Source organism: Mirounga angustirostris, unplaced genomic scaffold, assembly GCF_029215605.1.
Source record: "Mirounga angustirostris isolate CCGP_5_RB_7025 unplaced genomic scaffold, mMirAng1.0.hap1 SCAF_2, whole genome shotgun sequence".
NCBI classification, from domain to species: Eukaryota; Metazoa; Chordata; class Mammalia; order Carnivora; family Phocidae; genus Mirounga; species Mirounga angustirostris.
In genome coordinates, this window is record NW_026991710.1 from 168,955,377 (window position 1) to 168,982,060 (window position 26,684).

The 26,684-nt window shown below is 36.0% G+C and overlaps 1 protein-coding gene across 1 annotated transcript in view; it reads right to left on the minus strand.

The window, feature by feature from the left end:
- The window catches only part of KCNU1 (potassium calcium-activated channel subfamily U member 1), a 175,942-nt gene that overhangs the window by 102,148 nt on the left and 47,110 nt on the right, over nt 1-26,684 (minus strand). Inside the window, 9 exon segments of the mRNA XM_064584047.1 lie at nt 3,612-3,616; nt 8,277-8,374; nt 8,510-8,599; nt 12,566-12,634; nt 12,973-13,085; nt 16,940-17,092; nt 20,112-20,181; nt 21,307-21,389; nt 22,428-22,533. Coding sequence (XP_064440117.1) covers nt 3,612-3,616; nt 8,277-8,374; nt 8,510-8,599; nt 12,566-12,634; nt 12,973-13,085; nt 16,940-17,092; nt 20,112-20,181; nt 21,307-21,389; nt 22,428-22,533 — 787 coding nt within the window.

Sequence of the window (26,684 nt, forward strand, 5' to 3'; positions counted from 1 at the left end):
TTCTATACCCAGTAAAACTATCTCTCAAAAATGAAACTGAGCCACACACACACAAAAAAATGATAAAGACTTCAGAAAGTTTGCCCCTCCATAAAAACAAAGAATAAACTGACAAAAATGGTCAGAATGAATTTTTTCAGAATTCTGAAAACTAACCGGCACTGACCCAAGAACAATTAGTCCAGAAAAATGAATATATCTCAGTAAAAACAGCAATATTTGTGGTGTTTTAACTTATATTAGTAGCATCTCCAACTCCCTAGCTAATTAGTATCCTTGAAAAATAATGCCCTATATCTTGGCGCCAGAGGGAGTAGAGCAGAACTGCATTTCTTTCAAAGCCTTATTTCCAAAGAGGAGTCATTATTTGACTTGTGTGGTAGTTCCCTGGATGATCCTACTTGAATGGCTTGTCTTTTTCAACTTTATTTGAACTTACCTAGTTCTAAAATCCTCTACCCAGTAAGCCGTAGCATGTTTTAGTATCACAGCTGCCTGAGGTAGTGGATAAAAGATAGGGCAAACAATAGACTAAATAAAAGTTTAAAGGGAAAATTGAGGAATGAGTTGTCCATAGGCACTTTAAAAAACTCTGAAACAGTTCTGAAAATGTAAACAACAACACACATGCCCAGGACTCCAGGACTATGTATAGATGTGTGCATGCTGAGAGGGCCCTAAGCTCTCACCTCTAACTGACTTTTATATTCTGTGTAAGCAGGAAATGAAGGCTAAAGCAGAGTTGTCAACTTCCTAGCTGAATATTGAAGGCATGCCTCAACAAAAACAAAATCACTTGACAAGTACTGGGAGATTTATTGCTTGCAGGTATTTAACAGGATTTCTGTCCAATTATTAGATGGCCACTAAACTAACACAATAGAGAATTCAATGGCTACAAATGACAAAGATGCAGATATCATATAGCTCATAAAAGTTACTTAAATAATGACAACTACAACAATCAGTAACAACAAAAAACACTGGGGAATAAGGTGGGTGAAATCTGATTTCCATAATTACCACATTTATATTTGCAATGTCTAATTTTCAACAAAAAGTTATGAGACATGGAAAGAAACAGGAAAGTATTATCCATACACAGGATGAAAAGCTATCTACAGATAGATACTGTCCCTGAGGAAGCCCAGACATTGCTTTTACTAGTCAAAGACTTTAAATCTATTAAAAGTTATTTTAAGTATGTTCAGAGAACTAAGGCAAATTATAGCTAAAGAACTAAAGGAATATAAGAATGATGTCTCACAAAACAGAGAATACCAATAAAGAATTGCAGTTATTAGGGGCACTGGGTGGCTCAGTCAGTTAAGCCTCTGACTTTGGCTCAGGTCATGATCTTGGGGTCCTGGGATCGAGCCCGGCATCGGGCTCCCTGCTCAGCAGGGAGTCTGTTTCTCCCTCTCCCTCTGCTGCAGCAACACCCACCCCCCCCCCCGCCAGCTTGTACTCTCTGTCTCTCTCGCTCTCTTTCAAATAAATAAATGAAAAATTTAAAAAATTTAAAAATTTAAAAGAGAGAGTTATTAAAAAAATAGGAATCTTGGAGTTGAAAAGTGTAATAACTGAAACAAAAAATTAGTGTAATTTGAGATCAAGTTTGAGCATGCTGAAAAAGGAATCAGCCAACTCAAAGATAGGTGGAGATTACCCAGTTTGAGTGACAGAATCAAAAATAAAGAAAGAAAAGTGAACAGAATCTGAGAGAGCCTCTGGGATGCCATATAAATATACCAACATCCACTTAATGGGAGTTGCAGAAGAAGAGAGAAAGGGCAGAAGGAATATTTGAAGAAATAATGTTCAAAAACTTCTCAAATTGGATGAAAAACATTAATCTATTAAACACAACCAAGAAGCTTACAAATTCTAAATATGATAAATTTAAAAAGATCAACATCTAGACACTCTATAATCAAACTACTGAAACGGCACCTGGGTGGCTCAACTGGTTAAGGACAGAATCTTAAAAGCAGCAGGAAGTGACTCATCATGTACAAAGGATCCTCAATAGGATTGATCACTGATTTCTTATGAGAAACAATGGAGGCCAGTAAGCAGTAGGATGACATATGCAAAGTCCTGAATGAAAAAAATGCCAAGAAACAATTCTACATCTGCTAAAACTATCCTTCAAAAATGAATGATAAATTAAAACATTTTAAGACTAAAAAAACCTAAGAGAGTTCATTGCTTTTAGACAAGCCCTACATCAGATACTAATGAGAATCCTTGAATTTGAGATAAAAGGACACTAATCAGTAACTCAAATCCACATGAAAAAATAAAGAGCACTGGTAAATGTATATTCCCATAAGTAAATATAAAAGAAAATATAGGGTTTTTTGTTTGTTTGTAACCTCTTTTTTTCTATCTGATTTAAAAGATGAATGTGTAAAGTAATAATTGCAAATCTATGCTGATGGCCACATATATATAAAGATATAATTTGTGATGATAACCTAAAGGGAAGAAATGGAACTATATAAGAATATAGTTTTTATATGCTATAGAAACTAACTTGACATTAATCCAAACAAGATTATTATACATTGTGATGTTAACAGCATATCCCAGGCCAACTACTAAGAAAATAACTAAAAAATATATATGAAAATAAATGGCAAGGGATTTAAAATGGTACATTAGAGGGGCGCCTGGGTTGCTCAGTCGTTAGGCGTCTGCCTTCAGCTCAGGTCAGGATCCCAGTGTCCTGGGATCGAGCTCCTCATCAGGCTCCTGCTCCATGGGAAGCCTGCTTCTCCCCCTCCCACTCCACCTGCTTGTGTTCCTTCTCTCACTGTGTCTCTCTCTGTCAAATAAAATCTTTAAAAAAATTAAAAAATAAATAAATAAAATGGTACACTAGAAAATATTTAACACAAAAGAAGGCAGTAATAAATGATTTCAGAAACAAAAAAGATGACATATAAAAAAAAACAACAAAAAAAGCAGTTGTAAATACTACCTTATCAGTAATTGCATTAAATGTGAATGAATTAAATTCTGCAATAAAGAAGCAGTGGGGGGGGCTGGGTGGCTCAGTTGGTTAAGAGTTCGCCTTTGGCTCAGGTCATGATCCCAGGATCCTGGGATCAAGTCCCACTTCCGGCTCCCTGCTGGACAGGGAGCTTGCCTCTCTCTCTCCCTCTGCCTGTCATTCCCTCTGCTTGTGCTCTCTCTCTCTCTATCACTATCTCTATTAAATAAATAAAATCTTAAAAAAAAATAAAATAAAGAAGCAGGGATTGGCAGAATGGAGAAAAAAAAAAAACATGATCCAACTGTATGCTACATGCAAGATACATAATTTAGATTCAAAGACACTAATAGATTGAAAGAAAAAGGATGAAAAAAGATATTTCATGCAAATGGTAAACAAAAGAGGGCTGGAGTGGTTATGCTAATTTCAGACAAAATAAAATTTAAGACAAATATATTACTAAAGACAAAGACATTTTATAGTGATAAAATGATTAATCTACCACTAAGATATAACAGACTCATAGGCACATAACAGTAGAAATTCAAAATACATGATTCATAAAACTAACATATTTAAATGGGAAAACAGACAATTCAACAATAATAACTGGAACTTTAATACCTCACTTTCAATATCAGATAGAACAACTATCCATTGTTCTATCAGCAAGGATCAGCAAAGAAATATAAGACTTAAAAAAACCCTATAAACCAACTAGACCTAACAAACATCTATATAACAACAATGTATAGTTGAGAATACATAGTCTTCTCAACTATACATTGAATATTTTCCAGGATAGATCATATAATAGTCCATAAAATAAGTATGAATAAATTTAAGGGAATTTAAATCATACAAAGTATGCTCTTCAACTACAACAAAATGAAATGAAAAATCAGTAACAAAGGAATTGGGGAAATTCATAAATATGTGGAAATAAAAACAACACATGCCTAAATAACCAATGGATCCTCCCCCTACAAGTCACAAGTGAAATTATAAAATACTTTTAGATGAATGTGAAAATGAAAACACAACTCATCAAAAATATGACATGCCCCTAAAGAGTACTTAGAGGAAATATTACTGATATTAATGCCTTTATTTATTAAAAAAGAAAAAAAAAGATCTAAAATCACATGACCTAATCTAAACTTTCTTGTTAAGATATTGAGAAGAGAAAATTAACCCATATCAAGCTGAAAGAAGGAAATAATAAAAATTAGAGTATATATAATTTAATTAAAAGATTGAACAACAGTAGATAAAGATAAATTAAAATTGGTTCTTTGAAAAACCCAACAATTAAAATTGACAAAACATTTTTGGCAAGACTGACTACAAAAATGAGGAAATACTCATATTGCTAAAATCATAAATGAATGAGCAGATATTAGGCAAGAAAATGAAGTAAAAGGCCATAAAAAAGGTATTGGGGCTAATAAAACGAGTTCAGTAAGGTTGCAGAACACAAGACCAATACACAAAAATCAACTGTATTTCTATATCCTAACAATGAATCATCTGCAAACAGAATCAAGAAAACAATTTCAGGTGCACCTGAGTGGCTCAGTTGGTTAAGTGTTCAACTCTTGGTTTCAGCTCAGATCATGATCTCAGGGTTGTGAGACAGAGCCTCATGTAGGGCTCTGTGTTCAGCGTGGAGTCTCCCTTTGTGCCGCACCCTCCCCCCCTCCCCCAGCTCACGTTCTTGCTCTCTCTCTAAAATAAAGAAATAAATAAAATCTTAAAAAAAAAATTGCATTTACAATAGCACTAAAAAGAAAGAATACTTAGGAATCAATTGAACACAAGTAGTATAAAACCTATTATCTGAAAATTATAAAACACCACTGAAGGATATTATAGATATAAATAGATATAAAGACATCACATGTTCATGGGTCAGAAGACTTACTATTTTAATAGCAATATTTCCAAAACTGACCTATAGACTCAACACAGTGCCAGTCAAAATCCCAGGTGGCTTATTTGCAGAAATTGACATATTTATCCTAAAATTCGTAAGGAAATGCAGGGACCCAGAATAATCAAAACAATCTTGGAAAAGAATAATAAACTTGGAGGACTCATATTTCTAAATTTCAAAACTTAATACAAAACTATGGTAGTTAAGTCAGTGTGGTACTGACACAAAGCTAGACATACAGGTCAAAGAAATAAAACTGAGACTCAGAAATAAACCCACACATTTGCAGTCCATTGTTTTTTGACAAGTTTACCAAAAACAGTTCAATGGGGAGGTTTTTTGAAAAAATGGTGCTGGGACAACTGAATATTCACATTGAAAAAAATGAAGTTGGAGCCTTTCCTCACAATAAACATAAAAATCAACTCAAAATGGATCACTGACCTCCATGTAAGAACTAAAAGCATAAAATTCTTAGAAATAAAGTATTGGAGTAAATCTTTATGACCTCAGGTTAGCTATTCCACAAAAACACAAGCAACAAAAGATAGAATACATCACTAGACTTCATCAAAATTTAAATTTTTGTACCTCAAATTGTATGAAGAAAAGAAGAAGACAAACCACAAAATGGGAGAAAACATTGGCAGAACATACATCTGATAAGGGACATGTATTTAGAATATATAAAGACTGTATACAACTCAGTAATAGAAAGACAACAACCCAATTTAAAAATGGGTAAAGGATCTGAATAGACATTTCGGAAGACATACAAATGGCCAATAATATCCTCATAAAAAGATGCTCCACTTCATTAGCCATTAGGACAATTCAAGTTAAAACCACAATAAGATACCAATTTACACCCATTAGAATGACTATTATTTTTTTTAAAAAGAAAATTATTTTTAAAAAAAGGATGTGGAGAAATTGGAACTCTTGTGTATTGCTGATGGGGAATGTTAAACAATGTAGCTGTTATGGAAAACAGTATGGCAGTTTCTCAAAGAATTAAACATAGAATTAATATCTGATTTAGCAATTCTACTTTGGGTATATACACAAAAAAATTACAAGCAGGAATGCAAACAGATATCTGAGCACCAATAGTGGAAACAATTCAAATGTCCATCAACAGATGAATGAATAAACAAAATGAAGTATATCCATACAATGTAATACTGTTCAGCCATAAAAAGAGATGAGGTATTGATACATGCTACAACATGGCTAAGTTAAGGGTGCCAGACACAAGAGGCCTCATGCTGTCTGATTCCCATTTCATGAAATGGCCCAAACAGGCAAATCTATAGACACAGAAAGTAGACTAGTGGTTGCCAGGGGTGTGGACAGAAGAGAATGGGCAGTAACCACTACTGGGTATGGAGTTCCTTTCTGAGTTATGGAAAATGTTCTAAAATTGTAGTCCTGGTTGCACAAATCTGTTTGCACACTAAAACCCATTGAATTGTATGCTTTAAAAGTATTTATTTCATGGTATTTAAATTATATCTTAATAAAGCTATTGAAATATAAAAATGTTAGAGCCAGGATCTCTCAGAAAGGACCCAGCCCACTCCCCACCCCCCGCCCCCACCAACACACACAACTTGTGTTTCAGGTTGGTGAGGGGTGGCTGGACAAGGAAAATATGATAGCTTTAGTGGTGTGCAAGGGGGAAAAATGAGAGATGTGTTTTCCATTTTCATATGGATTTTCATCGATGAAGGGTGCTTAGAAGAGTATTTGGTAACAATGTAAGATGACTATGGAGGAGGAGACAAGGCAGCAGGTGGGTTTAAGCAGAGAGAAGGCCTGAGAGGGCTCCCACCTTCTGACATGCATGTATATACACCAGGAGACTGGAAATTCCCAAACAGCTGAGGGGCCAAAAGAACATATGGAATGAAAAGACCAGGAGTACAGGAAAAGGGGCTTTGCTGACCTCAAAACCAAAGGCTATGTATGGCAGGGATGATGAATTTCAGTAACAAATGACAGAGGGTGACTCAAAGCCAGGAAGAACTGTGACTGTTTACTGATGGAGAGGTCACAGAAACTGACAGTTACCAAGGGAATGAGGTACCTCAGGAACCAGGAAGGACTTGTATGAAAGGGTATCTTGCTGTCCACTATAAGAACAACCATGGGGGTGCCTGGGTGGTTCAGTCAGTTAAGTGTCCAACTCTTGATTTAGACTCAGGTCATGATCTCAGGGTTGGTAGATCAAACCCCAAGTGGGGCTCCACACTGGGTGTGGAGTCTGCTTAAGATTCTCTCTCTCCCTCTCCCTCTCCCTCTGCCCTTCTCCCCACCCTCCCCTCATGCTTGCTCTCTAACTCTCAAAAAAAAAAAAAAACCACAAACAAAAACCCAATAACCATGATGTTGAGCAAATTTACTCCTACATTTAAATATAATACTGGGAAGAAGAAAAGAATAAGTACCTTAGAGATAAGAATAGTCCTGATAGGAAATTCAAATTTTGAATTAAGTTTAAATGCTGAAACACTAGGATTTTACCCATAGAATCTTAAAGTACTTGGAAGAGACTAAGTTTTAAACTATAGGAGAAGAAGTTATCATGAAGGCTTGAGACAATTTCTCTTTTGCTGTTCTAGGGTAAGGTTGTTGGTAAGCTATTGAGTTCAATTAGAGACAAGAGAAAAAATTACATTTCCTCATCACTGTGTCAGAATGAGTATATTTTAAATCCCCTACAATCCATTCAGTAGACAGAGTACTTAAGGAATGGTACTGTTCCCAGCACTAGGAGAAATGATAATTATGTGACAAAATAGAAGTGTTAGCTAACACTAGAGTGGCAACCATATTGCAATATAAATAAATCAATATATAGCACACCTTAAATTTACACAATGTTGTCAAATAAACATAGCTCAATAAAAATTTTTTTTTAAAAAAGTGGTCATGAGGTAGCTTTGTGGCCAACCAAGCAGTCAGATACAGGCTGCCTTTGAGACTGAAGATGGGAAGACCATTGTGATGGAGTGCAAAGCAATGGGCTGAAAGTCAGCAGGTCTGGTATTGAGTTGGGGGGTGCCTCCAATTGGCCCTTGACTTTGAACATCATTGAATCTCTTTCGGTACTCATTTGCTTGGCCTGTGAAGAAGTCTAACTAGATACCTAGCAAGATTTCTTCCAGCTCTACAAGACTGATTCTCAGGTCTTGTATGCCCAGTTTGGGGAAATATCTGCCACTTCTTGGCCAAGTTCAAATGGGTATTATCTTTTAAGAGATAGAACTTCTCCTCTTTCTTTGGCCATGCCCCAAGAAGCTGGGTTGAGGGCAACCAGATATAAAGTGCAGTTACCTGGGAAGTGTCGATGGCTCTTGGCTTTGCAGCTACATTTTCCAATTAGCTCAGGAGCAAAGATATCACTGTGACAGTTGGCACAATAAAAGGAGGCTCTGGACAATGAAAGCAAATCAAGAATGACTTATATGAAGCTTAACACTAAGGAAGCATGGTGCTGACTCAGTTTGTCTGCCATTAAGTTGCATTTGCTTTAGGACTTTCTCCCCATAAAGTAATAAAAAAATTACCTTATGACTTCCTTTGTAGATTCAGCAATAAAGAATCCTAGTGTGTTCTTACGCAGCCTAACTTGTGCAGGTGGATTTAGTAGCAGACCACTGGAAACAGAAAATAAAAATACAGTAATTGTCCCCTTTAATTTCTGTGGCAATATTTGTTGTTTCATTCTGTCATTACCAATGGATTCTCTAAATTGTAGAGTTAATAAGAGTCCATCTCCTTTTACTGCCAAACACAGTAGAAAAACCGCATTTGATTATATATCTTTGATTGGTGCTAAATATCCAGAAGAGAGTAAGGTCACAACATGATTGCTGAGCTGCACACAGCTGAGCTAAGGGTGAGCTCCTCCCTGGACTGTATTTTGAATCTGAAATGGTTAAATCAACTCAGATGCACGAAGCCTTGCTAATTAAGGCTACCCAATGCCATGGCCACATGGTTCCAAGTCTTATGGTCATAGTAGTGGTGTTTATCCTTAGGCTACTTGCCCTTTAAAATTAAATTATGTCTAGTTAACCAGCTGGATTCAAAAGTTCCTTTTATTTGCCTATGCAGTTTTTGAATTTGCATATTTCTTTTGACTTCATTTTTTTTTCTATCTTGATTGCCAGATTTCTGAGATCAGGAACCACATGAATTGTTTCTATTCTGTATGAACACTTTGATGTTCTCTTTCCACATGGTTTGTGTGTTTGAAAATGACATCTTACAAATTTCACCCATGATACTCCTTGATGCAGTACTATATTACGACTATTTGAATTCCTCACATTTATTCCTATGTTTGTCAGGCTATCCCATTTTTATTACCTTAAATTCAGACCTCCAACACGATGAGGTCTTATAACCTTGAAACTACCATCACTTCATTTGCTCATGGTAAAAGTACTCCTTTACTCCCTTAAAACACTCCTTTCATATTAACACTGGAAAGAAGTCAAGTCTTAATTTTGGCAAAGTTATTCTGTTGTTAGGGTACTCCAAAGTAACTTGTGAGTGTAAGAGCCTTACAAAAATAAAAAGGGTTGTACCACAAAATCTCTTCCACACTACGTCAAGAGTAGAAAGATGCTGAGTAGCTGGGTTGAGGGTGTATTGAGGTAGTTTATTTTATTTAAAAAAAAATTTTTTTAATTTATTAGACAGAGAGAGAGACAGTGAGAGAGGGAACACAAGAAGGGGGAGTGGGAGAGGGAGAAGCAGGCTTCCCACGGAGCAGGGAGCCTGATGCGGGGACCCTGGGATCATGACCTGAGCTGAAGGCAGACGCTTAACGACTGAGCCACCCAGGCGCCCCTGTATTCAGGTAGTTTATTATCTGAGACATTGGATGGCATTTTCCAAATGTTTACTGACTGATACTAATGAGCAGAATAAATGCTTTTAACTTTGAAAGGAAAAGAACACGGATTCGTGCCCCCACCCCAGTATCATTGGCTGATGTTCACTAGCTTGCAAGCATAAACTTAGTTGTATCTTCGTATCTCTTATTTTTAAAGGAGTGTCCTCTGAACTCATATTAAATATTTAGTTATGAAGATACAGTCACAATAATAGCTGTGGTTGTATTTGAAAGAAGAGGTGAACTCCCTTTGAAGATTTTTCCAAACTGGCTTGATATCCTCTTCATAGATCATGGCCAGTTGCTCTCTAGATAATGTTCGCTACTGGAACAAACTTAGAACATTATCTGACTAGGGTCAGATCCAGCTTTATCTCTTAGCAGATGATAAATTATTCCCCAAGACAAATCCTTATGATTGTCAAAGGCCTTTCCAAGTTTTTTAAAATATTTATTTACTTATTTATTTGAGAGAGAGGAGAGAGAGAGCATGAGCACATAAGCAGGGGGAGGGGCAGAGGGAGAGAGAGAATCTTAAGCAAGCTTCACCTAGCTTGGAGCCTGATGTGGCGCTCCATTTCACATCCCTGAGATCATGACCTGAGCTGAAATCAAGAGTTGGATGCTTAACTAAGCCACCCAGGCGGCCTGGGCTTTTCCAAGTTTTAAAGTCTGTTCAAGTGTATCAGTTAGAAGAGAAAATAAAAGGTAAGAACAGATGGGTTTCCCCTCCAGTTTTTCTGTATACTAGTTTAAACCCCAGCCACTGAGATGCCCTATTTTCCTTCCACTTATGGCTGTGGTAGATTTAGTACAACATAGTGATCAGAATCACCACCCCCAGAGTCATGCTGAGTTCAGATGCTGGCTCTGCCACTTGGGACTGATGTGAGTTTGGGAAAATTATTTAACTTTTCTGGGCATCATCTTCCTGCTCTGTAAAATGGGACTAAGAATTGTACCCATTGTTGTAGAGATTCAAGAATTTATGTAAGTGAAGTGCTGTAGCACTGTTGGTCATGAACTAGCAATCATGTAAAAGACTGTTATTATCCAAATCAGGATTTAATCTTTTTAATTCACCTGACTCTTCGGTGAGAAACCAAAGTTAAACGTAATTTGTATCAGGTTCCTCTTTCATTAGGGGTACATATGTGCTAGGTACTAAACAGCATCAGGATATCTTGAATATATGTGGAAATTAGTTGCCTAATAAATGTTTGTGTTTCTAGTCTGCGAAGTCCCATAGTCATCCTAATGAAGTTTAAAGAAATCTAGGATGCTAAAATTAGAAAGGATCTCAAGAGCATTTGGTGCAGTAGTTTACAAATACCAGTGAAAAAACTGACTATATCATGGGGACTTTAAAAATTCTCTTGTCCCACCCTTCCAGATTTTGATTTTGTAAAATTCAGAGTGGGATTTTGGAATCTATATGCCTTTAAAGCTTTGCAAATAATTCCATTCCACAGTCCATGTTGCTGAAGGCCAAGTTCTGGGCCAGTCTAAAACCCAAAATGCCTGGCTTATGGTTCTAAGACTCCATCCTTTTTATGGTGATCTATTTCTGGCAGAGAGACCATTTGTGCACAGATTTAGATTCTGAGATTTTCTTGAGCACGGCAGGATTGTTAAATAGAATTCAGCCAGCCAGACAATACTATTTGTTATCCTCTCCTTAGTGACTTCCTTTGTACAGTACCCCACTGACTTCTTTTGCCCAGATATATTTTGTAAAATGTCTACTTCGATTTTTCTTCTTTCCAAAATTTCATATAAAATTGTTCCTTTGTAGTCCATCTGGTATCATTCAAACTTGTTGAATTTTGACTATTTCCCTATAATTCTAAGGCTCCTGATAAGGTCAGTTTTAGAGCTAGAAAGGGTCTCAGGTATTAACATGACTTCCTCATTTCCCAGAGAATAGATGTTTCTCCAACACCACGGAGCTAGTGAGTCATAATCAAGATCAGAATTTAGTCTGTTGATTCCAATTTAATTCAACTTAGTTTTCTACTAAAAATCATACATAAGCCAATATAATAGTCTTTCTTGTTCCCCATTCCATTTAATCCCTCAGTTTTTCTTATTTTTCAGCATTTTTTCTCTCTATGTATATCATTGTAGCTAATTCGCTGTTTTTCCTGGATTTTCTTTTTTATTACATGATAAATTATCTTACTTCTCGCATTATCCATTATGGGTTCTCAAGAAATTCCAATGTTCTAATAATGTTGCTTCTTTCTTTTATCTACCCTACCAATAGCAGACTTTGTCCGGTAGGCGAAATTCCCATTTTGCCATATTTTGTAGCTTAGTTTCTAAAGCTACAGTTGGTGGGAGCATTTTTTGTCATAATTCTTTTCATAGTACTATTTCATGGTCAAGACTTACAAGATCTAGTAATAAATTAAAAGGAACAGATCTGAGAAGGTGACCATTTCTTCTCTCCCCTGCTTATGAAAGAGAATTTGGGGAGGGCTGTGGGAACAAAGGCAAAGCACCTGTCTACCCACTAGGGTAACCATTCTAACACCAATCATTAGATTCTAACCCCAATCATTAGAGACAGTACCAAGTGCACCATAGCAGACCGGGTGCCCAACAGGCTGGCTCTCAACAAAAGGCAAAAGTTTAGTTATGGCTGCATTTTTGGAAAAGTCTTAATCATAAAGATTCTCCTTTAAAAAACTGAAGAGATTCAAAGTCTCATTGGTACCAGTAACCATGAAACATGGATTTGTGTTCGATGGCTATCAGCATGAGTCCCATCTTCACAAAACAGAGCCTAGGAAGGAAGACAAGTAATTGTGAGGAAAGAGGATAGCAGGGTGCTAATTTATAAGAATATGACCAATACTGTGTGCTCTGTGCCTGGGAAGACATTAGTACCTCAGCAGAGGAAGAGCCTCCCAAATGTAAGTGAAACCATTCTAAAGTATGTCTGTGACAGATATGAAATTGTCCCACATAGACTACAATCTTCTAAATTGCAGAGATACAGACTTGTTTATTCTTACACCTTCAGTGTTTATCATGGAGCCTGGCCCACAGTGGCCCCCCAGTGAACATTGTTGAAAGAATATCATTGCATGAAGAAAGAGGAAAGTATTTCTCTTAACTTACCGGGAAACTTCAGGAAAACTCATTCCAGCAAAGTCATCAGAGAGACGTTGAGTCAGGATTTTGTTCTTCAGGCCATTAAAGAAATATTTTTGCCAGGGCTGTTTAGGAGAAACCTGGAATACATAATCATGCCACATGTAGCACACTGATATGGAATAAGGGATGTTATAATTCAAGTTGTATATCCTGCTAAGCAGCAAACCAGCACCCATTGTGCTTAGGTCATAGAACGGAGATTTGTCCTAGTGGTTAACTGAAAAAACGTCAAAGGCAGAGCTAAAATTCTACCATATACCTCAACTATTTACACTAGAGAGTTCAGAATGAAGTGAAAGTATCATGACTTGATTTCTTCCCAGATGGCATTCAAGACTCCTTGCTGGAAACTGGAATTCTTCTCCTTATAATTTCAGCAAGGTAGACTGGTTTTTGAGTCAGTAACAGTAAGAGAAGGATAATATGGAATCTAAGTTGTCCCTCCATAGATATGGCTGTTCAAGATTTTTTTTAAACATATTAAGTTTTCTATTGACTAGCCATACACCACAAAGAAAAAACATTCAAGGCATCTGCCCAGTATCAGAACTCTTCATAGCTTCAAATGAACTTAAAGAGCCATCTTGATAAATGGAAACGAGAATATAAAAATCAGGGACAGCAGTAGGTTTCTAGAGAAAAGGGAGATGAGAGGGAGAAGGATATCTCTCAAAAAGGCTAAATACAGCCTGTAGGGGATGTGGCCTGTTGGGTAACTCGTCTCTGATATTTGTGTAAGAACTCAGAATTTTGTTATGCTCTCCATTCATTCTCATCATTCTCCCCCCATCTGCTGCCATGAGACCCCACCACACTGCTCTGATGAGGAAGGGCAGGCTCCTCTTAAAGCCCAGAATCCCAGGTGAATGTCTGGAATTTCTATAAGCTCTGAAACACTTTGGCTGTGGAGGGTTAAGGCCGGTTCAGAAATACTCCTCAGATGGCCAGCCTGTGGTTTAGAAAACACAACACAACACACACACACACACACACACACACACACACATCCTGCCTTACAAAAAAGGACTACTTGTATCAAGCAATCCGGGCACTTGCCCTGCAATCCCCTTTCCAAGATTCAGCTGAATCTCCTATCTTCTCCCACCCACTTTCTTAAATTTCTCTATTGAGAGCACTCACTTCACTGGGAGCCCCTGTTCAAGTCCCCATAACTAAAAAAATGGGCTTACTGCTTCTAATGTAAATGTTTCAGTTTTTGAAAGAGGGCAAAAAAATGATAGAAATGGAGATGCCTTACTGTGTTCATTTTTTAAAGATCAGAAAGGGAAACAGGATGATAAGATGGATTTTGGATTTAGATAGTAGAATCAGGGAGCTCAAGTATGTCAGTTGGTGTAGATCTAATCTAAGTTTAAGCCTAACACAACTGGAAATGCTTTTTGGACTATAATTTCTCACCATATAATTAATATAGTTGAAACACATAGCATTGATCCAAGGTCTTGAATCTGAGTACTTGGAAGTTTTACAGATATTAATGTAATACTTAGAAAAATCAGGTTAGGAGATGAATAACTCTCATTTTACTGATGCAGAAACTGACAGAGAAAGTAAGTGTCTAATTCAAGAAAATTCAATCATAAGACACTGGAGTCCTAGCTGTTAATCCTAAGTTAATTGTTTATTACAGAATCTAAAACACCAGAGCTATGAGTATAGCATTAAAAAAATCTTACCCTGTCCTTGCCTAGTTTAGGATTTCTGAAAGTGGGTTTTAGACTTCACTTCCAAAAAAAAAAAAAAATTATTGTAACCACAAATCTCTCACAATTCTTATATCCCAAAAGTCTTCTTTTTTTAATTTTAAGATTATTTATTTATTTATTTGACAGAGAGAGAGAGAGAGAGAACAAGCGAGGGAGTGGCAAGCAGAGGGAGACGGAGAAGCAGGCTCCTGCTGAGCAAGGAGCCCGATGAGGGACACAATCCCAGGACCCTGGGATCATGACCTGGGCTGTAGGCAGCTGCTCAACTGACTGAGCCACCCAAGCACCCCCCAAAAGCCTTCTTATGATGAATATTGACAGATGACCATCTTCAGTGAGATGGTTACAACTTTAGATTACACAGAAAGAACAACAACATAATATAGGGTTAGTTTTAAATTTCTTCCTCCTCTATTTCCATGAAAGACATGAAGTCTTCATAGAGAGCTCTCATTCCATTTACTTTCTTCAGCCAAGGAGATGAAAATCAGAGTCATCACGATGGATGTTATCTTGTTACTATGTAGACTGTATATACTATGATACGACTATCATTCACTCTTGTTAATGTTTTCCAGTCTTTAAAGTGTCCATAGACCAGCAGCCTGGACACCCCGGGAGATTTTTTCAGAAATGAAGCCCCATTCAGACTTCTGGAATCAGAATCTGCATTTTAACCAGACTCCCAGGGGATTTGTATGCACAATTAACGTTTTGGAAGCACCCTCTCAAACATCCCTGTCCTTGAGACTTGGTGAAAAGTGATGGATTCAAACCCCCAGAGTGGTGACAGTTTACAAATTCCATTGTCTTGGCTGGAGACTCCATGAGAGCCAAAGCAAGTCACTGTACATGTATACATGTATAACAATCTGGTAGAACAGTTATCTTGCACTTTCTAAGTACACAGCACAGGCAGAGACAATTTCCTCACAAGCATTATCAAGGCCATACACAGTGAGCAGGAAGAGAAGGCTAAGGCAGGTTCATTATAGCAGCATCAAGGCTCATTTCCTACTGCCTGATGGTCATCTCTATTTATCTGTGTATGATATTTCCTCACATTCACAGAAGGAATTACAGAAGAATTCCGTCTTTTCCAGCTAGCATTTTGCTGACCAGAGCATCTTTCATATTTTTTTTTTGCTGTTTGTTTGTTTGTTTGTTTTGGTTTTGTTTTGTTTTAGATAGTACCAGGGACAAAACCAAAAAAGATGTAAAAATTTTTTAAATTTATTAATGAAGGAAATAAAGTGTAAAGGAAGGCCAAGAGGGAAATTGAATATAAGAGAAGGCATATGTAGACTCCTAATAAATGGAGAGGAAAGGTCACTCTCTGGAGAGCCTCTGGACAATGCGATACTGGGTCCAGCTAAGGGTTGGAACCTTTCCTGGAACATTTCATGTGGGTGGCATTTCAAAGGCTGTACTTTGTGCTATAGCAGTCGTCCCAACAGTCCCCTTGAACCACTTATTTTGTCTCAAAGGTATCAAAGGACCTGATGTGGGAGATTGTGAGTAGATACCTAAAACCGACAGGCATCAAGCATAGTGGTAAGACATTAGGTCAGACAATTCTACCTCTGCAACTCATTAACTTCACTATACGATCAAGTTAGTTAGCTTCAGTGACCCATTACTGGGATTCTACCTTGAAATATTATCAAAGGGAAACGTAATATATTTAAAATGAGTGACATAGTAGGTACTCAATATGTGGTGACTATTGTTATTACTGTATAGAATGTCCCCAAAATAACCTGAAAAATTAGATTTTAATTGTTACTTGGTCAATGAATATATTTATTATTTATCAATTATTATGTATTTAATTTATATTTAAATATATGATTTTACCACTAATAATATAACCTTTATTTTTATTTATATTTCTGCTTTCAATAACTCAAAGTATTTCTACCTTTATAATCATAACATTGTAGACTACAGGTAGGAAGCAAAGCTATGATTTCTATTTTGCAGATAAATATTCTTACACAAGAATAAGATCAATAACTTCTTCAAGGCCAGTGCAGTACCTGGGACTTCCGTCTAGACCTCTCAATCCTCTCATAGTTCAAGTGGAAGTCAGATCTCATTTCTTGGGGCCTTCTTGCCTTCCTCAATTTTTTTTTCTATTTCTGATCCTAACATGTAAGGATATGGGGAAAAAGCCAAGATTCAACAACAATTTACAAGGTCACCTTTTTGTTTTGTTCAACAAATAGAGACGTTAGAAAGGTGCACAAGCCTGGCACCAGACAGCCTTGGGCGATGAAGCCAAGTTTTAACTCGGCAAAGCAGATGATGTTGTCTCCGGTATTCCAGTTCCAGCTGGGGATCTTTGGCAGAAAAACCTGTTCCATGGTAGAAAGTAGGTCAGACATTAAGAAGAAATACAATTCAAAGTTTTTTTTTTCTGAATGGACGTCTTTCTTGCATTTATTTGAAAGCATTTACTTGAAAGCATTTATTGTGCCCACGCCAGTGGAAGTGATAAGAACAAATTCAGCTTTTAAAAAAATTGTGAGTGGTCTACTGCTCCCATTTTTTAAAACAAAAATTGTAAGAGTTGCAAAATTGGGTCAGACGCTTAACGACTGAGCCACCCAGGTGCCCCCCTTTTTTTTAATTGTTAAAGTACCATATATGAAGGAAATCATATGGTATTTGTCCTTCTCTGACTTACTACACTTAGCATAATTCCCTCAAGGCCCACCTGTACTGTAGAAAATGCAGAATTTCCTTTTTTATGGCTGAACAAAATTCCATTATATTTATAGCATATATTTTATATATTTATTATATATTATATATATTTTATTTTTTTATATATATATATCCCCTTTTCTTTAAATATAAATGGAGACTTTAGTCTATCTATATTTAAAGTAATTATTGATAGGTATGTATCTATTGTCATTTGTTAATTTTTTTCTGGCTGTTTTGTAAATCCTCTGTTCCTTTCTTCTTCTCTTGCTCTCTTCCTTTGTGATTTGATGAGTTTCTGTAGATCTTAGAGTCCTTTCTCTTCACTTGTTGTGTATCTACTATAGGTTTTTCCTTTATGGTTACTATGAGGTTTATATAACTCATTTTTATAACAATCTATACTTAAATTTGATGACATTCTAAAACTACATTTTTATCCCCCCTCCCACATTTTATTTTTGATATCACAATCTATAGCTTCTGGCCTTGTGTAGCCCTCACTAAGAATCACAGTTATAGTTACTTTTACTACTTTTTTCTTTTAACCTTCATACTAGCTTCATGAGTGATTAATCCACCTTTACAACATTAGATTATTCTGAATTTTATGATGCATTTGCCTTTGCCATTGAGATGTATAATTCTATATCTTTTCCTGTTAGTAATTGATGCCCTTTCCTTTCAGTTTTAAGAAGTTTCTCTAGGGCGCCTGGATGGCTCAGTCGTTAAGCGTTTGCCTTCAGCTCAGGTCATGATCCCAGGATCCTGGGATCGAGTCCACATCAGGCTCCCTGCTCGGCGGGAAGCCTGCTTCTCCTTCCCCCACTCCCCCTGCTTATGTTCCCTCTCTCACTGTGTCTCTCTCTGTCAAATAAATAAATAAATAAAATCTTTAAAAAAAAAAAAAAGAAGTTTCTCTAACATTTCTTGTAAAGTAGTCCTAGTCATGATGAACTCCTCTAGATTTTGCTTGTATGGAAAACTCTGTTGATTCTGCAGGACAACACTGCCAGATAAGAGTACTCAGGGTTGGCAGTCTTTTTTTAAATTTCTTTCAGTACTTTGAATAGATTGGGTCATTTCCTTCTGGTCTGTGAAGTTTTTGCTAAAAAATCTGGTAAGTAGTATTATGGTGGTTACCTTTTTTTTTTTTTTCTTTTTAAGATTTTATTTATTTGACAGAGAGAGAGCACAAGTTGGGGAAGCAGCAGGCAGAGGGAGAGGGAGAAGCAGGCTCCCTGCTGAGCAGAGAGCCTAAGGACTCTCACCCCAGGACCCCAGGATTAGGACCTGAGCCAAGGCAGATGCTTAACCAACTGAGCCACCCAGGTACCCCATGGTAGTTCCCTTATACGTTACAAGTTGTTTTTCTCTTGCTGACTTTAAGATTCTCTCATTGTCTTTAGCGTTTGATGCTTTGATTATGAGTCTTAGTGTGGGTCTCTTTACTTCATCTTATTTGGAATTCTCTCTGTTTCCTGGATGTGGATGTCTGTTTTCTTCCCCAGGTTAGGGAAGTATTCAGTCACTATTTCTTCACATAAGTTTTCTGTCCCTTTCTTTTGTTTTCTCCTTCTGGGACCCCTATAATACAATTGACATTGTCCCTTAAGCTATCTCCACTCATTTCATTCTTTTTTCTTTTTACTAGTCTGGTTAGGTGCGTCCCACTACCCTGTCTTCAAGTTTGCTGATTCTTCTGCATCATCTAGTCTGCTGTTGAACCCCTCTATTGTATTTTTTGATTCAGTTATTAAATTCCTCAGCTCTGTGACTTCTTTTTGGTACTTTCTTATTATTCCATCTCTTTGTTGAAGTTTTCACTTTCTTCATCCATTCTTCGCCCTAGCTCAGTGAGCATCTTTATGACTGTTTTGAACTCTCTATTATGTAAGTCATTCATCTCTGTCTCATTAAGGTCTTTTTTCGAGGCCTTATCTTATTCTTTCATTTAGAATATATTCCTCTCTTTCTTCATTTCCCCTGAAATCCTACATTAGATAAAACAGCCACCTCACCCAGTTTAGAAGAAATGGCCTTGTGTAGGAGTTGAACCTTATTGTTCAACCCTGACATAGCTTCTGGTTGTCTCTCAAACCTTTGTGATTGTCTAATCAGACTAATTAATTTTTAGGGGCTCCCAGTAGTTGAGGGTATGCCCAGAGCTGTCAATGTCCCAAAGGAAAGGATCTCAGCACCTAGATTCAGGTGGACTGGAAGTTGGACTCTCAGGCAGCAGCTGTTAAAGTATGAAACTATACTTCTTTATGAATTTACATTTTTAAGTGATTAACAATTTTTTTAAAAGATTTATTTTTTCAAGAGAGGGAGAACATGAGTGGGGGGAGGGAGAGAATCCTCAAGCAGACTCCCTACTGAGCATGGAGCCTGATGTGGGGCTCAATCCCAGGACCTTGAGATCATGACCTGAGCTGAAACCAAGAGTTTGACGCTCAACTGACTGAGCCACCCAGGTCCCCCTAAGTGATTAACAATCTTAATGAGACTCCAAATTTCACCTGTAATTGGAAAAAAACTTTTTGAGTGTAGAGCTATAGGTCTATTAATTATAGAAATTAATGTTTTATTACTTAGATGAAATAAGTCATTTAACTCCATAGACTAAAAGAGGAAGATAACAGATAGACTAGAATGTTACCATACCTTGTTATGGGATTGAAGTATCTGTATGATGATTCTGGTATTAGGGTTATAGTTCTTGATAGAGAGAACCCTACATAAATAACAAATATGCTCATCAGTGATGTGCCATATTCAATGGCTTTGCGATATAATTAATTTCAGAATTAAACTGATATGTGGGTAAGCATAATAAAACAATACATAAAATTTACTGTTATGTTGTTTTCTAAAAATGTTCTGTTTAATAACATACACAGTAAACAGTGCTATTGTTTTAGTGATTCAGTAAATGAAATCTAGGAAAAGGTCAACTCTTGGTACTAGGAGACTGTGGTCTTCTGGAACCAATTCTTGAGGAGGAAATAGTTTCATATATTTTAGCCTTCAAACTCAAACACAGTAATTACAGGAAAAAAAAAACAGAGATCGAATTTCTGTCCATAACACGAAACAGCTCACAGACTATCTTATTCAACTTTCTCATTATACATATTAAGAAACTAAGGTCTATCTCATATGCACTGTATTATGCAGAGCATACATTCTCAACTGTTTCTTGCTATTTGTAGGATCACCTTTAGCTATGCATGTTTACTATGCTCTAGGGACCAGGAGTTCATCTGGGTTAGGCACAATGCCATTGCCATCACAATGATAGTTTGAAGCTATTACTACAAGTCAAGCTCCTGCTCATAGATAGCTCATAGTTAAAGGCGGTTAACCCAACTCTAGTCATCTTGAAGATACTTTCCAATAATCACAAACACATTATACCAAATGATACACAATATTTCAGCAGAACTACTGGAGGAAAAACCCCAATAAGTAAAGTCTACTAACAGGGCTCACCAATCACAAATGGCATCTTTATTTTTTGTTGGTTAAAGATGTTATTTATAATGGTGTTATCTGAACAGGTATCAGTTATTTGTATGCTTGCCTTTTCAATTTAAATAGTTAGTATCCATATGAAACTTTAGGAAAGTATGTGGAGAAGCACAGAGATACTTAGAATACTCTATTTTTTACTTCCTTGTTCCTACATCTTCACAGCCTCTGGGAGAAAAAAAAAAAGGCAGAAACCTTGAATAGGATGAACCTAGTGCTGTGACAGATGATGTCTTCTCCTCTTTAGTCCATTGAACTGGCTTTATTTTAAAAGAGGTAGAAATAAAATCCACATTGAAGTATATAAAACAAAGTACCAGGTTCTTACCTCATAATGTTTGAAGTGTCTTCAGCATGGGAATCACTACACAAAGGGTTGGCTATAATCAGGCATGCTTCTGCAGATTCCACCTATTCTTCAAGATTAAACAGCAGCCACCTTGTTAATTACATGGGAAATGCTCTACTGTGCCCCCTCTGGTTTTTCCTATGGTTTTATCATAAAATTTCCCATAAGAAAGAGAACACTCTTGGGAAGGAGTTGTGATGAGGATGTCTTTACACCAGGATCAGAGTCCTGTAGATGCTGTAACGGTCTCTAACAAAGATGCAAGACTGCTTTAAAATGGAGAAAGTACATACTTATATTTTTCCTATTGTCCAAACTCAAGTTTTTAAGCAACTGCCTGTATATTTATGTGTTCAGGACAGCAAAGAATGGGGGAACTGGAAGTATGTTTGGGCCAAAGTAAGCATTCAATATTTGTGGATTCTGAATCTTAAGGATCTAGAAAATTATTGAAGTGGCTCTTGTAATACCGACTTGTGGGAAAGAGAAAGCTTATTCTGAGTCTGTCATTTTCTATTTCAATTCTTTATGTTAACTTTATAGATCTCTGATTCTAAAAACTGAAGCCCTAAGTTTATATGATTCTGTGAAACCTAAAACATGGGGTGAAACTGGCTTTGATCTTAGTTGAAAGCTGTCTAGATGGTTAGATTTTGCTCATTATTTTTCTTCCCAGGCTTAATGGGATTTCTGCTATTTTCCTTCATGTTTCTCCTATCAGAAGGCATATTAGTGTGTTTAGAAAAAGTTAGGAAATCTGTCATCGGGTAATGATCCTACTTGGATGGTAAGATTAAACACACTTCTGCTGTCCATAACTTTTTCAGAATTTTTAGACTGATAAAATAAAACTGCATTAGATAGAGAATTTAGTGAAATAAATAAATGTATGTAAACAGTGAGTTCTGCTTGATATCTGTCAAGGAGGATTTAGAGACCAATTACTACATTTCCTTTATGATTAGTTTTTAAAATTGAGGAAGTCTTATTTTCCTCCAATTTAAGCATCTGGAGTAATACTCTTGAAAGAGCAATGCATTTTATGATCTTAATTGTTGCAGCTTAGGGAAACTAGAAGAAGAAAAAGAACCAGTTCTTACCGCAACTCGCCTCAGATCATCCCACTTAAGTGCAGATCCAGAAATAAAAGTTGTATAGGCCATGTTGCACTTAAATATGGTTTCTAATTCCAAGGAAGGAGGGACCCTGGACAAAGAATGTAGTACCAAAGATGTAAAAAGATGCCTGAATTTAGTGTAGAGATTGTTATATTTATTTAGTGCCTTTAACAGAATTCCTAATTTCCATTAGGAAAACATCCATCCTCCCTTACTTATCCATACTAGCCTTATTCCAGGCATGGGCCTGAAGCTCAGACTTAGTCAATCACTATGATATGAAAAAATGCAAATCACACTGATGTCCAAAAATTAAAAAAAAAGGAATTACTAAGGATGCTAAAACAAAAACATTTTAGTCATTCAAAAAGATATTTTAAACAATGGCATTTTAAAACAATGATGAATTTAATGAAATAGCTTCTAAATAAATAAAGAAAAATTGACAAAACTAGAGAGATAAATTGATGAATTGTCACTGTAATGAGAGATTTCAACACATTTCTCTCAATTATTGATTGATTAAACAGAAAAAAAAATGTCAAGTTTGATGTTTCTAAGTCCTTTCTTTTCTTTTTTCCCTTTATTGAGGTATAATTGACAAATAAAATTGAGAGCTATATAAAATGTATCATGTGATAATTTGGTATGTGTATATATTGTGAAAGGCTTCTTCCCATTAACTTTATTTACATATCCATCACTTCACATGGTTACCTTTTTTCAGGTTAAGAACATTTAAGTTCTACTCACTTAGCAAATTTTAATTACACAATATAATGTTACTAGTTTTAATCACTATTTAATGTTATACATTAGATCCTCAGAAATTATTCATCTCAAAACTGGAAATTTGTACCCTTTACCAACCCCTTTCTATGTCCTCCCCCTGCATCCCAGCTTCGGGCAACCACCTTTCTACTTTCTGCTTCTATGAGTTTGACTTTTTTTTCTTTGTATTTGTATTTTTGTATTTGTCTGGCTTATTTCACTTAGCATAATGCCCTCCAGATTCATCCATGTTGTCATAAATAACAGGATTTCCTTTTTTAAGGCTGAATAATATTCCACTGTGTGTGTGTATATATATGTATATACATATGTATGTGTATATATGCATGTACACATATATGTATACATATGTGTGTATTGTATGTGTATATATATATTTTTTATATGTTCATCCATCAATAGATATTTAAATTAGGTTGTTTCTATACCTTGGCTATTGTGAATACTCCTATTTTTTTTTTTTGAGAACACACAAATACTTATCAAACTGATAAATTACTTGACAAGAAAGCCTCAACATACTACAAAAAAAAGCTGTCATACGTATTATGATCTCTGATCACAATACATTTTAAGTTAGAAGTTAATAACAAAAAAACTCTTCATTTCTTAAAAAAATAGACTGCTAAAAGTCACCTGACCCAAGAAGCAATTATAATGGAAATTATAAAATTCTTAGAAATAAATCATGTTGCAAACACTAAACATCTAAGTCTTTGGATACAACAAATGCAATGCTTTTGAAGAAATTTATAGCTTTGGACATTAATATTGGAATAAAACCAAAGAAATAAGAAGGAAAGAGACAATAAAAATAGGAGTGCAAAGAATGAAATAGAAAAGAAATTATGAAACAAAGAAGATCAACAAAACCAAAAGTTGGATCTTTCAAACAAACAAACAAACAATAAGAAACTAATACAATAGGTAAAGCTGTAGTAAAATCGATGGGGAGAGAGAGAAGACAAAAATATAGGGAATTGAATTCATTATACTGAATGAAGAAGAAAAAATACCTACAGGAAAAGTAGAGATAAAAATAAGAGTGGAAGAATACTACAGATAACCAAATGTGACAGCTTTTAAGATTCATACAAAACAAATTACTAAAAGTATATCCTATCAGAACTCACTCTAGAGGAAACATAAAGCCCATATAGTCCTATGACTATTAAAGAAATTGAAGCCATAATTTAAAATTTCTCAAAACAAAACAAAAACAAAACACACACAGACACCAAACAAAAATTTAAGTCCACCAGTTCTAAATGATTTTACAGTATCTTCTACCACACTTTCAAGCAATAAATTATCCCGTTTTTTATACAATGTCTTTTGAAGATATTAAAAGAAGGGAATAGTATCCAGCTAATACTACAAAGTCAACTAACCATAACTCCAAAGGTATTAATGTAATTTACCACATCAACAAATTAAAAGTAAAAAAATATATACAGAGTCATCTCAGATGCAGAGAAAATGGTTATAAAAAATATCTTTTTACAGTTAAGAAACACAGCTCATGGTATTTGAGGAATAGAAGAGAATATCCTTAACCCCATAAGGAATATCTTTAAAATAAAAAAGGATGGATGTCCTTAATGACAAAATATTAGAAAAGTTTTCTTTGAAATGAGAAAGAAAAGATATAATCACCCCTTTTTTTCCTAATGTTATATTTGATGTCTCATCAAATACAATAAGAAAATAAAATAAATTGTACACAGGAGGATTGGAAAGGAGGGAATAACTGTCTTTATTTGAAACTATTATTTACATAGAAACCCCTAACAACACTACAAAAAAAAAGGTTTCAGTAATGGAGAAATTTAGCAATATGGATAGATAGAAGATTAATATACAAAAGTCACTTCTGTGTTTTATACCAAAAGCAAACCACTAGAAAAAGTAACTAATAAGACAGTATTTCCAATAATATCAGAAAATATCAAGTACCTAGAATATAAATATACATAAAATAAATATCACATTATTACTGTTTTATGTTGTATATTCTCTAAGCCTAGTTATCTGGCTCTTCTGAAAGTTTTGAGAGCTACATAATATCTATTTATACTTAGGCATAAGTGGATTTTGTTTATACCACTAAGTATCCTGATATATAGGAATATAAATTAATATTTTACCTTTATGACAATTTATATCATAATATCTTGGAAATTTTTTTTCTTAAATAACAGGTAAACAAAGAAAGAAAAGAAACAATTTATCAGTTTTCAATTTTTGCTTAAAAATTTTCAAGATCTTTGTGGCTTGAGATAACAAATTGTTATTTCTTGAAATTCTTTGTTTTGATTTGGCTCAGCTAGGTGACTTTTCTGCTTCATGTGGTTTTGTTGGAGTTAATCCTATGTCTGCATTTAGCTGAGGGCTTTAGTGGGCTAGAACATCCAAGATAGTATCATCTATATGTCTATTGCCTCAACTGGGCTAGCTGGAGGGCTGGCACCTGGATGGGCCTCCTCTCCGTCAGAGTAGGTGAACTTCTTCTGTAGTGTTTCAGGGCTGCAAGAGACTGGAAGCAGAAGCTGCCAGGCCTCTTAAGGGCTGGGCCCATAACTGCCCCAGGCACTCTTGTATATTTTGTTGGTTAAAATGAGTCAAACAGCAATCCAGTTTCAACAGAAGGGAGAACAGACTCTACTTTTGTTGGAGGAGTAGAATATGTGTCAACAATTGTGAGGAATCCTGGCAGCCATCTTCTGAAAACAATCTACCTCAAGAATTCACATCCCTCCCCTGTACAAAATATTTTCACTTTCTCTCACCCAAGTTTCTTTTTTTTTAAATTTTATTATGTTATGTTAGTCACCATACAATACATCATTAGTTTTTGATGTGGTGATCCATGATCCATTGTTTTCATATAACATACAGTGCTCCATGCAGTACGTGCCCTCCTTAATACCCATCACCAGGCTAACCAGTCCCCCCTCTCCCCTCCCCTCTAAAACCCTGTTTGTTTCTCAGGTTCATGGTCTCTCCTGGTTCATCTCTCCCTCCAATTCCCCCGCCCATTTTTCCCTTCCTTCTCCTAATGTCTTCCATGTCATTCCTTATGTTCCACAAATAAGTGAAACCATATGATAATTGACTTTCTCTGCTTGACTTATTTCACTTAACATAATCTCCTCCAGTCCCATCCATGTTGATGTAAAAGTTGGGTATTCATCCTTTCTGATGGCTGAGTAATATTCCATTGTATGTATGGACCACATCTTCTTTATCCATTCATCTGTTGAAGGGCATCTCGGCTCTTTCCACAGTTTGGCTATTGCGGACATTGCTGCTATGAACATTGGGGTGCATATGGCCCTTCTTTTCACTACCTCTGTGTCTTTGGGGTAAATACCCAGTAGTGCAATTGCTGGGTCATAGGGTAGCTCTATTTTTAAATTTTTGAGGAACATCCACACTGTTTTCCAA